The sequence below is a fragment of the Mustela putorius genome, unplaced genomic scaffold (genome assembly GCF_011764305.1).
Source record: "Mustela putorius furo isolate JIRA1106 unplaced genomic scaffold, ASM1176430v1.1 tig00000460_pilon_pilon_pilon, whole genome shotgun sequence".
Lineage (NCBI taxonomy): Eukaryota > Metazoa > Chordata > Mammalia > Carnivora > Mustelidae > Mustela > Mustela putorius.
Window position 1 is genome coordinate 21018980 of NW_025421389.1, and position 15517 is coordinate 21034496.

The 15517-nt window shown below is 42.2% G+C and overlaps 1 protein-coding gene across 1 annotated transcript in view; it reads right to left on the reverse strand.

Moving 5' to 3' along the window:
• UBE4A (ubiquitination factor E4A) overlaps nt 1–12300 on the reverse strand; it is a 42427-nt gene extending 30127 nt beyond the window's left edge. Inside the window, exons 1-4 of the mRNA XM_045080475.1 lie at nt 12160–12300; nt 5660–5821; nt 992–1165; nt 312–424 (exon numbers count right to left, since the gene is read on the reverse strand). Of these exons, the coding sequence (XP_044936410.1) occupies nt 312–424; nt 992–1165; nt 5660–5780 (408 nt within the window). The 5' untranslated portion in view covers nt 5781–5821; nt 12160–12300. The remainder of the gene's footprint in view (nt 1–311; nt 425–991; nt 1166–5659; nt 5822–12159) is intronic.
• Between the last annotated feature and the right edge of the window lie 3217 nt (nt 12301–15517).

The window sequence follows — 15517 nt, forward strand, 5'->3', positions numbered from 1 at the left end:
TGATTTTGGGAAAGATGCCTTGCTCTCGAGAACTAAAGGGTCTGATAGGGGAGATAAAACAGGTACATAAAAAAAGGCCACTACATGTGACAGAGGTAACAACTGCCATCCGAGAGGCACAGATAGGTCACTCCAGGAATTCAAATATGTGGCCATGGTACACGAGAAGATCCCCAAAGAGGAACACCACAGACAATGTCAAGAGATAGAGTTACATAAGCAATGTTGCAGCTGGAGAAACACAAGCAGGGCTCAACTGCATGGCTAGTCTGTGCTGAAGGCACTCTTGAAAGGAACATCAGAAATGGTACCTGCTCCACATTGTTCATATCAAGCCAGTCTTGATCTTCCAGGTCTACTGCCATTTCTTCCAAATACACACAACGGCTAGGGATGCCATTCCCACTTTTCAAGCTGGGGTCACCTGGGAAATGATTTTAATCTGGCAGGTTAAGGATAACGCTTCTGTCTTACACAGACAACCGATCTCGACAGCATTTCTCTTGAACTCCAAGTCTGACTCAGGTAGTATCAGGGTAATCTTGACACACAAAGCAGTATCTAAAGACTTAAGGTTTTTCAAAGAGTCAAAGAGCATGTCAGGTTTTGTTATAAACCTAACATCATGAATCCCAGATATTAGCACCTACTTTGGGGTTTAACCACAGATAGGACATAGAGGGAAAACATGACCTGATGCCTCGTCAGGCTTCCGCCTAAATGTTCAGGTCACCTCTGAGAGGAAAAAGGATTTGGCTACCACTCACGTTTCCCTTTTAAGGTGGTAAAGGCAAGGAGCTATATGGTCCAGTCTGTACCAAAATGGTAATCAAAGCTGCACCTGTGTCTAAATACTGTTTTTAGGTCACATCCACAAGGAGTACAGTGGGTTTGTTTAACCATTAGATACAATAAGTTTCTAAGAGCAAGTTCCTCGCCCAAGCAGGAAGGGAAGAGTAATGAACAGACCAGCTCCAGATCTGTAACTCACTGTTGTCCAGAGTAATGAGGAAGATCCTTTGGATCATGTGATTGATGTTGAGTTGTTCACATATTTCCTGCTGTGAACGGAAGGAGCGGCTAATCTCAGCCACAGAGTAATCAAATTCATCCAGGCTTTCTGACACACTATTATCCGAGTCATCTGGGCTAGCTGGGAGTTCATCTGCCAGAAAATGTAAGCCATTAACAGTTAAACTCCTCTCTTTAAGAGAACCAAGCATACTATCAAAAATGATAAATGTTATCAAGAGAAAGATAATTCTGGATGGGAAACAAGTTAATTATCTAATTAGGGAACATCTCAAGTCAGGCAACATCTTTTTTAAAAAACTGAGGTGTAACATTTAAAAAATGACGTATAACATTCTTATTAGTTTCAGGTATAAAACACAATGATTTGCTATTTGTATATATTGCAAAATGGTCAACACAATAATTCTAGGTAAAATCTGTCAACATAGTTATAAATATTGTTTTCTCTTGTGAAGAGAACTTTTAAAATCTACTTAGTAACTTTCAAATATGCAATATACTATTATTAACTACAGTCACATGCTATTCATTATATCCCTATGGCTTATTTATTTTATAACTGAAGTCTCATCCTTTTGATCCCTGTATCTACCCCACCCCGGGCAACCACCAATCTGTTCTCTGTATCTATGAGCTTTCTTTCTCTCTTTTTTAGATATCACCTATAACTGAGAACATTTGTTTGTATTTGTCTTTTTCTGTCTGACCGGTTTCATTGCACACAGGTCCATCCATGTTCTGCAAATGGCAATAATATCCCATTGTGTGTGTGGTGTGTGCATGTGTGTGTGTCGTATTTTATTCATCCATTCACCCATCAACAGACACAGGCTGTTTCCATGTCTTGGCTATTATAAACAATGCTGCAACAAACACAGGGGTGCAAAGATCTTTTCAAGTTAGTGTTTTGTTTTCTTTGTGTAAATACCCAGAAGTAGAATGTTGGATTATATGGGAGTTCTATTTTTAATTTTTTGAAATATCTCTATAATGTTTTCCATAGTGGCTGCAGCATTTTATATTCTCACCAACAGTGCACCTGGGGCGGGGGCAGGGAGTTCCCTTTCTCCACATCCTCACTGACACTTGTTATTTCTTGTCTTTTTGATAGTAGCCATTCTAATAGGTATGAGGTGATACCTCATTCTGGTTTTGATTTGCATTTCTTTGATGATGAGTGATGCTGAGTACCCTTTCCGTGTACTGTTCGTCAGCTATAGGTCTTCTTTGGAAAAACGTCTATAGAGATCCTTTGCCCATTTTTACATCCTTTTGATCCCTGTATCTACCCCATTGTGGTGTTTTTTCTTTTGTGTGTTCAGCAGGGAACTTTTGTGTTAAGATTATTTGTGTGTTTTTTCTTTTCTTCTCTTGAGTGTTGTATTGCGTAACATCTTAAGTACAGGATTTTGAAATCCCTGGCTGTAAATCCCACCACATTTTACAAATCAAAAATGTTATCCTCCTACTCCATTTTATTTTTTCACTCCATACTACCAAAAATAGCAACATTGCGTTCCCTACAGAATCTTAGTGAACAGAGAATTACCTGTAATAGACCAATATGCCTTTAATTATTTTAAATATATGGTTTTCCCCACCCCGATTTTAAAGAACACATGTATTTGAATAATTCCAAACTGTATATGAAAACATAATATAAAAAGTCTCCTCTGAACCAATTCCCTATGGACAACTATGTAAGTTAGCAAAGTGTTTCAGACTTTTCACCCCCCTTATTATGGTGCTGTTTATCGCTAGGATTTTCAGTTTAAAAAAAGTGGGGGGGAATCATACTATATATACTGCTTTTTAGCCTGCTTAATCAGCACCGGGGTGCCTGGGTGGCTCAGTGGGTTAAAGCCTCTGCCTTCAGCTCAGGTCTTGATCCCAGGGTCCTGAGATTGAGCCCCACATCGAGCTCTCTACTCAGCAGGGTGCCTGCTTCCTTTCCTCTCTCTCTGCCTGCCTCTCTGCCTATTTGTGATCTCCGTCTATCAAATAAATAAATAAAATCTTAAAAAAAAAAAAACTTAATCAGCACCAACATCCTTCCCTGCTAGGTCATTTATAGGCCTACCTCATTCTGTGTAATGGCTGCACTGTATTGCATTGTATGCACACACTCTGACTTGTATAGCTACTTCTCAACTGATGAACATTGGGGCTGTTTCCAATTTTTCATGATTTCGAACACTACTGCACCAAATAGAACTCTTTTTTGTACGCCTGTGTGAATATCTCTGTAAGGTAAATTTGCAGAAGCAGAACTGCCAAGTTAAAGAGTTTGCACATTTAAAAGTTAACATTATTACCAAATCATCCTCAGAAAGACTGCTCTTACTACAAACCCCTCAGCACTCTGAGAGTGCACCTGCTCAAACCCTCACAAATTTCATAAGTAAACATATCCCCGCATTACTAGGCGGGGCTCCAATTGTTAGTGAGACTGGATTTTTAAAGTCATTTGATTGTTGCATATAAACTGCTTATCTGAATCTTTCCTCCTCTAATTTGTTACTATTTCTTTTATTGATTGGATCTCTTTATTTCTGTAAAAAGCAACCTTGCCTTAGGAGATCGTAGGAGGAAAAGGGGAGTGAGGAATAGGAGTTATAAGGAAATGGGAAAATATGATTTATGAGTAGGTGGCTGATGGAAATTTTGCTACATAGATGCTTAGTTCCTATCGCTCTCGGGGTTCAGGGGAGAACTTAACTATACAGGAGTAATGTGACAGAATGCCTGTCCTTCTGGCTGTCAGCAGACAGAGTTGCCTCTCGGAATGGAACTGAGGCTGAAGGAGTACAAGTGTGGTGCTGTTTACCAAAAGCCACATGCGTGTGCATCTGCTTCTCTCTACTGACAGTGACTTTCTGAAAGGCCAGGTAAAACACTCAGAGGTTAAGAGTTGCTTTAGTATGGTGAGTTTAGTCACTGTGAAGCTCAACACAGGAGGCCAAAGGTTTTGGCAGAGTTCTAACTGCTGGTGGAAAACAGGTTAGACCTGGTGGCATGCTAAACTCAGTATAAACAAACTAAAACGAGGAGAAGCCAAAATAGTAACAGGAACGCATGTACCTGATTTATTCCCCGGCTCGGTGCCTGCAACGCTCCCAACTCTAACCAGCCTGAAGTCTGCTGACAGCCAGAAGGACAAGCATCTGTCACTCTACTCCTATGCGATTAAGTTCCCTGCTGAACCCTGAAAGCGACAGGTGCTAAGAACCTTTGTAGCAAAATTTCCCCCAACCACATACTCATAAATCACATTTCCCCATTTTCTTATATTCCTACTCCCTGTGCCCTTTTTCCTCCTACAATCTCCTAATGCAAGAATCTGGAAGAGACAGACGGAGACCCAGAGCTGCCTCATTCTATCACGGTAGAAAGTCAATGTTACATATACTCCCCCTTTGCTTCATTATCACTTGTCCATTACTCATCTGTCTTGCCCTTACCTCCTTTTTATTCAGTCCTGAAAAAGGAGCAAGGCTACGACTTAGCTATGTATACCAGTACTTATGAAATAAACAAAATAAAGGGAAAACACAAACATTTCTCTTTTCCAAAAAATACTATTATTTTCTTCAGAGGGAGAAAGGGAGCAATTTCTGGCTTGAAAGATCGTGACTACCCTCCAAAGACTAATAAATTTGAGAAACACCATATTAATTCCTCTAGGCTATATGTCTTCTCACAGGAGGAAGTTAGACCCAATCTTAATTTTGGTCCTAAATGAGGAAACCCAGCCCCAGTTGCCTAATGGATAAGGCACTGGCCTCCTAAATGAGGAAACCCATTTTTCTGACTAGTGAGATATTATTGATTTCTTTTTTCACATTAAGGCAAAGGATCAGATTTTCTTTCCTTTTTTAAAATTTTTATTTTTTATTTTTTATTAACATATATTGTAGTATTAGCCACAGGGGTACAGGTCTGTGAATCATCAGGCTTACACACTCACCATAGCACATACCCCCCTCCCCCCAGCAACCCTCAGTTTGTTTTGAGAGATTAAGAGTCTCTTATGGTTTGTCTCCCTCCCGAAGGATTAGATTTTCTTAGAAAGCTGTTCTAACAGCATTATGCTATGAAAGGGACCACTCTATGGAACAGAAGAGGTATTTTGCTTGGGATCAACTCTGAAGCACCAAGCTTCAGAACAAATTTCACTTACTTGTCTACCAAAAAGCCAAAAAGCTATTGTAATTCTTCCTTTTATACATCTGCTCTCTACAGCTACATGTAACCTGCTTTCTACACCTATGGCTACAACCTCATCTTCCTATGTTAAAAAGATTGATTGAAATGAGCTTTTGCTAGGTGATTTTTAAAATAAACAGCTCGACAGCACTGGGATCACGACTAGCATCTGTTACTATGGAACCACCTGTTATCTCGTCTCTCCTTATGCAGTTGGCAGGGGGGTGGGGTGGGGGGAACAGGACCCAAAAATGAAACAAAGAAGAAAAATGAACAAAAACCCCAATTTATGCCTAAATGAAGAAAAAGCCTGACCTCTGCCCCCAGGTCGATTCCAATTGCAATTACCGACCCTAAGACTTCACTTGGGAAGACCCTAATCTAGGTCATCTCCGCTGCTACTGGCTCCCCTACTTACCAGACTGCTGCTTCAGCTGCTCTTTTTGGATTGCCGCAAACTGCTTGGCATCAGCCAAGGAGCCAAAAAGAGCAGCAAAGGGGTTACTTGAGATGTTGTTGTTATTCTCCTGGTCTGTCATTTCACTTTAAAGTATCCTCCATGCAGACCTAGGGGGAGGGGCTGCAAAGAGGACAGGTATCAGACACCGAGGGGCAGATACGACAACAGCTGGGATTATACCTACAGTAGGTTCCTTCCCCATTTCGTGAACACAACGCATGTAAAAAGGCTCTGGGTAAGACCTTCCAATTCCTGTTCCAACATTCAAGATATTTTTGGCAAAATGGTTACAAACCCACCAAATGGATAAGTTGGCTTGATTTGGGGGTGGCTAAAACCAAAAAGCTTTAAAAATGTTCAAGCTGGAGGGGCGCTTGGGTGGCTCAGTGGGTTAAAGCCTCTGCCTTCGGCTCAGATCATGATCTCAGGGTCCTGGGATTGAGCCCCGCATCGGGCTCTCCACTCAGCGGGGAGCCTGCTTCCTCCACTTTCTCTCTGCCTGCCTCTCTGCCTACTTGTGATCTCTGTCTGTCAAATAAATAAATAAAATCTTAAAAAAAAAAAAGTTCAAGCTGGAATGCATTTATCTGTTGACACATTTCTATTTGCCATACCTTTAAAAAATAGGCTAACCAGAAAGAATTACTGCAGTCAATGAGGGAACTCATCTACTCACTGTAACAACAATGTGGCACTGACTGAAAAATAATAGGGTAACAGCTACACATTTCTTGTAAGTTTCTAGGATGGCCAACTAGCTCTCATGCACCATGAAAGTAAGATGGCGCTTGCTCAGGCTTCTAGGACTTAATACTGCAGCCAGGAATTCCTCAGCTACATATAAACTAACTGTAAGCCTACATCAAACATGGAACGGCAAATCAGGACAGGAACCTAATCAGCAGTGTGTTGTGGGTTTTAAATATGTATTAAGCAATTTATCTCTACCCTGAGGCTTATAACAATTGAGATTTCTTCCACTAAAAACCAAATGGTCTTTGCTTAATTCTAGATTTAATTTTTTTAAAAGATTTATTTATTTGATAGACAGAGATCACAAGCAGACAGAAAGGCAGGCAGACAGAGAGAGGAAGCTAAGCAGGCTCCCCGCGGAGCAGAGAGCCCGATGCGGGGCTCAATCCCAAGACCCTGGGATCATGACCTGAGCCGAAGGCAGAGGCTTAACCCACTGAGCCACGCAGGCGCCCCAAATTCCTTTTTAAAAAAATTTTTATTTTATTTTTTCAGTGTTCCAAGATTCATTGTTCGCACACCAAATTCCTAATGTGGAACAGCAAACAGGTATTTACCTCAAAGGTATTTAGTGGAGCTGACCGAGCCTGTGTTTGCATCTGTCTGATTACACTTCCTCATTCAAGCACCAAGGGGACTCAGAGGCCCGACAGGATGAGTGCGTGAGTGGAGTGCCCTGAAAGCTTTCTCCCCTTCCTGAACTTTTAGGACCACAAGCACAGAAATACAACCCTGAAAAGGGTGGGGAAGAGACAAATGGTATGAATATTCGGCTCACAAGGATATTGAACCGCTAAAAGGACAGAGGCCTTAAAGAATGAGGGAAGGAGAAAAAAACTTTTTGGGTCTACCTTTAATCTCCTGAGGTAAGACTCCTACAGAATCATATCAACAAAAGCTAATGCAATTCGGAAAAGTTACCCTTATTTTTTGGAGGAAGAGAGACTCTAACACTTCTTGACAATTCTGAGACACCTCCACCAGTTGCTTCACACTCCTTGGTTGTGTTTTCTGCGTAAGAGGCAATGGCTAATTATCTGTACTGACTTAGGCACACAGTCTGGTCACCTCTCAGCATTGTTCTGGGCTTTACTGCTTAAGGAAATGAACTATTAGCTGTTGCTCTATATATTTTATTTTTTGCAATGCATAGTTTAGTTAAGCTTAATAACCCAAAAATAAAAATAGCACCTTTAGTGCTGGAATTCACAATGCTCCTTGAGAGGACTTCCCCCTCACTTAACCACTGCATAAGCTTAACTAATCTCTAATTCACGTAGAGATGCTAACGATTGTCTCATTGTTGGCTGATTACCACCCTACCTCTAACTTAAGGTACCCCAAGGTCCAGAGGCATGCAAGAAGTATAGGGAACTCTTGTCATTTTCTGTCTTTGAAACATCCTCTTTTTTTCAACATGACACCCTACATTTTTCCTTTGAGGATCCATCCCATCCTCTCCATGTGTTCAGAAGGGGATGGCCTCACTCACTAGCTCTAGGAATGAGCATATAAATCTGGCCTGGCCAAAAAGAACGCATCATACTCAGGCCAAAGTGACTGATTGAGGAGTGGGCACAAGACACTGACAAGGCCTATCAGGATCAATGAACACCCAGCTTCAGGCCTTTGGCTGAACCTACAGAAAAGGGAACTATTTTTTCCTGCTTGGTAAGAAAGGGTAAGCAGGGTTAAGAAATAAACCTGGAGGGGCAGCTGGGTGGCTCAGTGGGTTAAAGCCTCTGCCTTCGGCTCAGGTCATGATCCCAGGGACCTGGGATCGAGCCCCACATTGGGCTCTCTGCTCAGCAGGGAGCCTGCTTCCCTTCCCCTCTCTGTCTGCCTCTCTGCCTACTTGTGATCTCTGTCTGTCAAATAAAGAAATAAAATCTTAAAAAAAAAAAACAAAAAACAAAACAAAAAACCCCCCTGGAATTGCCATTTTTCCACCATCTAGAAGAAGCCTAGCACCAAACTAAGTCAAGATAGAGGAAAACAGTGTTGAAAGATGGAGTCTTTCAGTTATTAAAAAAAAAAAAAAAAAAAAAAGCCAACGGATCTCCCTATACTGTGTAAGCCAGTTTGAATTTTTTTTTTAAAAGACTTTATTTATTTGACAGACAGAGATCACAAGTAGGCAGAGAGGCGGGCGGAGAGAGAGGGAGAAGCAGGCTGGCCGATGAGCAGATAGCCCGATGCAGGGCTCGATCCCAGGACCCTGAGATTATGGCCTGAGCCGGAGGCAGAGGCTTTAAAACAGCCTGAGGGGTACCTGACTGGCTCAGGCAGTAGAGCATGCAACTCCTGATGTTGAGTTTCTAAGCTGAAACCCCATGTTGGGAGTAGAGATTACTTAAAAATAAAATCTTAGGGACACCTGGGTGGCTCAGTAGGTTAAGTGACTGCCTTTGCCTCTGGTCATGATCCCAGGGTCCTGGAATTGAGTCCTACATTCAGCTCCTTGTTCAGCGGGGAGTCTGCTTACCCCTATGCCTGCTGCTCCCCACCCCCAACCCTGCTTGTGTGTCCTCTCCTTGAGAAACAAATAAATAAATAACCTTGGGGTGCCTGGGTGGTTCAGTCAGTTAAGCCTCTCCTTCAGCTTAGATCATGATCCCAGGGTCCTGGGTTCAGGCCCTGCATCTGCCTCCCTGCTTGGTGGGGAACCTGCTTCTCCATCTCCCTATGCCTCTCCCCACCTCTTTTTTGCTCTCTCTCTCTCTCTCCTCTCTCTTTCAAATAAATAAATCAAAACAAACAGTACAAAGGAGATGCATTATCTGCACCTCTAAGAGGTAGAAAGGAAGCAAGGTGAAAGTCAGAAATACAGAACATATGAAAAGATAAACTCCTAAGACTATCAAGACAAATAAACAGGATTTATCCTTTCTCAATATTACAGTTACATTATAAAAAGAAGCTGAGGTGCCTGGATGGCACAGTCGGTTAAGTGTCCAGTGCTTGGTTTCAGCTCAGGTCATGATCTCAAGAGTGTGGGACGGAGCTCCATGTCAGGTTCCACACTCAACTGTAGTCTGCTTAAGACTCTCTTTCCCTCTCCCTCTGCCCCTCCCTGCTGCATGCACATGTGCACTCTCTAAGACAAATAAATCTTAAAAAAAAAAAAAAAGACGTTAGCTTCCCATTACATTTTATAATAGGATTTATAACTTCCTACATTATATTCCTAAAGCAGACCTCTACCTTGCTAGACAGTAAGCAATTTGAGTATAATTTCATATCTGATTAGTTTTTTTTCTGTGTCTGGAATTATATATCACAATCACAAAGTCCCAAATAAATCTTTATTAAATGATTCAATCTTACATATCATTACTCCTGACCTCCTTTGAAGGCACCCATGATCCTATTTCAAGGTAAGGGCTTTACTGTGTGTCTTGGGTTGCAGTAGCAGGTCAAGCTTCTGGGTCAGACACTTGAGGCTCTTTGGTATCTCAGGATGTGTAGAATAGAGAATGGAAATAAATCTCTTGTCATCTCTGGTATATGTCTTTTTGAAGAACAAAAAATTTCTGCCTACCTTACTAAGTTCATCCTTCTCATATGAGCTTCAAAGCTGTGAAAAAACTACTTACATAGTCCAATACTGTGTAACCACTTACAGAAAAGTTTCACAGAAAAAGGGAAAAATGATGGGAACCTTTGTGGAGATGTCAGTAAAGATACGTTCGATGGTCTCACAAATTTAACAGTACCTAGATATCACCCACTCCAACAGGTCTGATGAAATGGAAGCCTGATTTAAAAAAAAAATGTATTTATTTATTTGACAGAGAGGGACACAACAAGAGAGGGAACACAAGCAGGGGGAGTGGGAGAGGGAGAAGCAGGCTTCCTGCTGAGCAAGGAGCCCAAGATGGGGCTTGATCCCAAGACCCTGGGACCATGGGCTGAGCCGAAGGCATATACTTAATGACTGAGCCACCCAGGTGCCCCAATATTTTGTCTATTTTAATATTCAATGTCACCAATTACTTATAATCTCTTATTTTCCACTGCCATACAGAGATACAGCACCATTCTGTTGTCAGTCTTTGGGATGGTGCCACCATCAAACCTTAGGAGCTCTTGGACTTGATTACCTTCTTTTTTTAAAAAAGATTTTATTTATTTATTTATTTATTAGAGAGAGAGAGAGAGAGATTACGAGAGAGATTACACAAGAACATGAGCCAGGGGTTGGGGGGTGGGGAGGGCATTGGGGGGGGAGAGAGAGAAGCAGACTCCCCCGAACAGGGAGCCCGAACTGGGGCTCCATTTCAGGAGCCAGAGATCATGACCTGAGGCAGTCTGACACTTAACCATCTGAGCCACCCAGGCGCCCCAGAGTTGCTTCCTTTTTAATATGTCCTACTTAGGGGCGCCTGGGTGGCTCAGTGGGTTAAAGCCTCTGCTTCCGGTTCGGGTCATGATCCCAGGATCCTGGGATCGAGCCCCTTGTCGGGCTCTCTGCTCAGCAGGGAGCCTGCTTCCTCCTCTCTCTCTCTGCCTGCCTCTCCATCTACTTGTGATCTCTATCTGTCAAGTAAATAAATAAAACCTTAAAAAAAATGTCCTACTTAAAAGCACATTTCACTCTGATATACTTACTGCAAGGTTTTATATCTACAGTAAGTATTCACTTCCAGTCCTACAAAATCCTCTTACCCTCCCTACTGCCATTCACTCTTTTGTTTATGAACAGTACTGCTAATCCCTAAGGGCCATTGTCAGCTCTTAAAGAGGAGAGCACACAAATGTTTTAACATTAGACTTGGGTGTTACTTTTAGGGAAATACGTAGACTACTTCGTAAAACTGGACTGACAAAATCATGCTATAGTGAATCATGCTTTTTAAGGTCTCTGTCCTGGTGAGGCATTAAACCAAGAAGGAATGAAAATGCTTTCAATGTTATACGTTCCACCTCAAAATTCTTTCACGTCTGGCTAGAATGGTAACAAATCCTAACAACAGATCAACAAGCTAGAAGGATCTCAAGACAAAACGCCAAAAGCATTCTTTCCCGGGTCCCATTTTATCTCAGGAGGGTTCCCATAGGAGACCAAAATAATGAGACCAAACGAGTCCTTGCTCTGGGAGCGAAAAACTGATTCCAAAGAGAAGACCCATCAAATATAAGCTCCTGAGCTGCGGATACTCAATCTTATCAGTGTCCTCCACGACCTACTGATGAGGGAGCACGAAGCACAGTGCCAGGGGAGTTTTGAGTAGTGAAATGATCACCTGCCTTAAGAAATGTCAATATCTTGCCATATGTGTTCAACTGGTTTCACTGCTGCGAATCGTGCTTAATTCCTCCTTCTCTGACATCTGGCTGTTTGTTGTTTACGCTTTGCATTTCATCTCTCCAGGTTCCATAAGGGATTCCTGGCAAGGAGGGAGACCCACCCACTCGGCGTCGTTCTAGAGAAAGGAAGTCAAAGATAACGCAAGGCCATCACTGTGGCCTGTTTCTGGAGGGGAATGGCAAAATGGGGAGAGGTACCAGAAGCTGGGACACCATAAAGGGGTCTCAAATAAGAAAGGGTCGAAGTTCACGAGGGAGAGGGTCAAGGGTCAGGAAGGCACAGGAGAAGCAATTTTGGAGGCAAGAGTGCAGAGACTTGGAGTGGCATTCAGCTAGGAGAAGAAAATCTCATCGCAAACTCAGCGATCCCCTCCCGTCAAGCTATTTCCTCTTACCAGAGCCTGAAGGGCCACCAGCGACGACACGACAAGTCTCAGGGGCCGAAGGGTTCCCACTTCCGACTCAGCACGGCAACCGGAACTCACATCATGATCAGGCGCCGGGCCTTGTGGAATCTCATCAGGGCGCCGGAAACAGGGTGTGCCCCTCTGCGCTGGGAACTGGCGCGCAAACATCTCCACAGCGCACGCGCTGGCTGGCTGGGCGGGGCGGAAGTGGCCGGAAGTGGCCCTTGGGCTCCGGCCGGGAGGGTCGGGGGCGGGTCGGGGGCGGGTGGGTCAGGGGGGCGGGGGCATGGGGCGGTGGTTAGTTTGGAGTTTGGTGAAACACTAGGCCGTTTTTGAAATCTGGTGTATTGCGAGGTGCCATGTCTTGGTGATACTGGGCGCTGCTGGCAACCTCTGTGGGCTTTTCCTTTCTATTTTTCCCTCCAGTGACATGCCCTTTTGAAGCAGGTTCTGTTACTCTTCATAGATTATCATTATCTCTGGGGCAACAGCAACAAGAACAACAGCAATAACACTAATAGAAAGTTTTGAGTTCTTATTAGGTGTCAGGCAGTGTGCTAAAATATGCTAGGGTTGGCTTTCAGTTTTATCTGTGAAGGGGTGACAATATGCATGCTACAAGGTTACTTTGAGGTATACAAAGGCAGTGAAAGCAGCATACTTTTCAAGAGAGCAAGTGAAAAGACAATGCATAGAATGAAGCCAAATATTTGTAAATCACATGTCTGATAAAGGATTAATGTCCAAAATATATAAAGAACTTCTACAACTCAACAACAAACCACAGTGTGATTAAAAAATGGGCAATGGACTTGAAAAGACTTTCCTTCAAGGAAGATATACGAGTGGCCAGTAAGCCCACGAAGAAGATGCTTGGTGACACTAAGGCAAACTGAAACTGCAATGAAATAATACTTCACATCTTTGAGGAAGTCTATTAAAAAAAATATTGGAAAATAAGTGTTGGTGAAGAGGAGGAGAAATAAGGAACCCTTGAGCATTGCTGATGGGATTGTAAAATATCGCAGCACTTTGGGAAAATTTTGGTGGTTCCTCATAGAGTTAAACAGAATTACTGTATGATACAGCAATTCTGCTTCTGAGTATATACCACAAAGGACTGAAGGCAGGGACTCAAACAGATATTTGTACATCAATGTTCATAACAATGTTATTCATAATAGCTAAAAGGGGGAAACTAATCAAAATGTGCATTGACAAATGAATGGATAAACAAAATGTGGTATATACATACAATTGACTATTATCTAGCCTTAAAAGGTCTGAAATTCTAATACATGCCACAACATGGATAAACCTTGAAAACATTATGTTATATGAAAAAAACCAGACACAAAAGGACAGATATTGTATGATTCCACTTATATGTTACACCTGGGATAGGCAAATTCATTGGGATAGAATAGTAGAATAGAGGTTACCAGGGTGTGGGGGAAAGGAAGAATGGAGAATTATTTTTTATATTTTTATATATTATATTTTTATTTTTTAAAGATTTTATTATTTATTTATTTATTTATTTGACAGAGAGAGAGAGAGAGAGATCACAAGTAGGCAGAGCAGCAGGAAGAGACAGAGGAGAAGCAGGCTCCCTTTGAGCAGAGAGCCCGACACAGGGCTCTATCCCAGGACCCTAAGATCTTGACCTGAGCCGAAGGCAGAGGCTTTGAGAGACCTGAGCCACCCAGGTGCCCTGAGAATTATTTTTTAGTGAGTACAGAGGTTAAGATGATGAAAAAGGTTCCCAAAATGTTTGTGGTGATGTGATTGTATTTAATGCCACTGAATAGTACACTTAAAATATTTAAAATGGTAAATTTCATGTTATGTGTATTTCGCCTCCCACCCAGCTATACACCCACACACAGCACTGTGCAATATTTGAATGCTTGTCTTTTTTTTTTTTAAGATTTTATTTATTTATTTGACAGAGAGAAATCACAAGTAGATGGAGAGGCAGGCAGAGAGAGAGAGAGAGGGAAGCAGGCTCCCTGCTGAGCAGAGAGCCCGATGCGAGACTCGATCCCAGGACCCTGAGATCATGACCTGAGCCGAAGGCAGCGGCTTAACCCACTGAGCCACCCAGGCGCCCCTTGAATGCTTGTCTTATTCCAGCATTATGCTAGTTTCTGAAGATACATTAGTAAAAAGTACACAAGTCTTTTCCTGCTTGGAGTTTACAGTCTGGTGAGGGTGGAGTGGTAACTTAAAATTAATGGGCATGGAGTGCCTGGGTGGTTTAGTCACTAAGTGTCTGCATTTGGTTCAGGTTTTTGTCTCAAGGTCCTGGGACTGAAACCCACATGGCCTACTGGGCAGAATCCTGCTTCTCCCTCTCCCACTCCCCCTGCTTGTGTTGCCTCTCTCACTGTCTCTCTCTCTCTCTGTCAAATAAACAAAATCTTTTTAAAAAACCCCCAAAATCAATGGGCATAAGATGGATAATTCAAAAAGTAGTTCTGGAATGATTGGGTAGCTATGCAGTGTGCAAGTTAGTATGTTAGGCCTTTACATTAAAATTAATTCAAGATGGATCATTCATTTAAATGTATAAAATGAAACCATAAAAAGGCCAGACGAAGTCATAGGAAAACTTTTTAAAAATAATAATCTTTAAAAAAAAAGATTTTATTTCTTTATTTGAGAGAGAGAATGAGCAGTTGGGAGTGGCATTTCCCACTGAGCAGGCAGCCCAATATGGGGCTGGATCCCAGGACCCTGGGATCATGACTTGAGCTGAAGACAGATGCTAACTGACTGAGCCACCCAGGCACCCCTGAAAGAAAAATCTTAAATTGGGGAAGACCTTTCTAAATAGGAAACAACCTAGAAGCTGCAAGAGACCAGTGAATTCTACTATATGCAGGTAAATAAAATGTACACAGAAAACCAATCATCATCAAGTCAAAGAACGAATACCAAAATTGGAAAAATATCTACAACTAATATTACAAACAAAAGATCTAGTTTCCCACTCGTATTAAAGGGCTATTGCAAGTCAATAAGAAAAAGATAAAAGAATATGACCCTATATATCATGAGAAGGAAGAACACATGGTTCACTTCTATTTTTTTTTATAAGGAAAACATAAATTAAAACTATACTGAGAGGCGCCTGGGTGGCTCAGTGGATTAAAGCCTCTGCCTTCGGCTCAGGTCATGGTCCCAGGGTCCTGGGATTGAGCCCCACATCGGGCTCTCTGCTTGGCAGGGAGCCTGCTTTCCCCCTCTCTCTCTGTTTGCCTCTCTGCCTACTTGTAATCTCTGTCTGTCAAATAAATAAATAAAATCTTAAAAAAAAAAAAACTATACCGAGATGCCATGT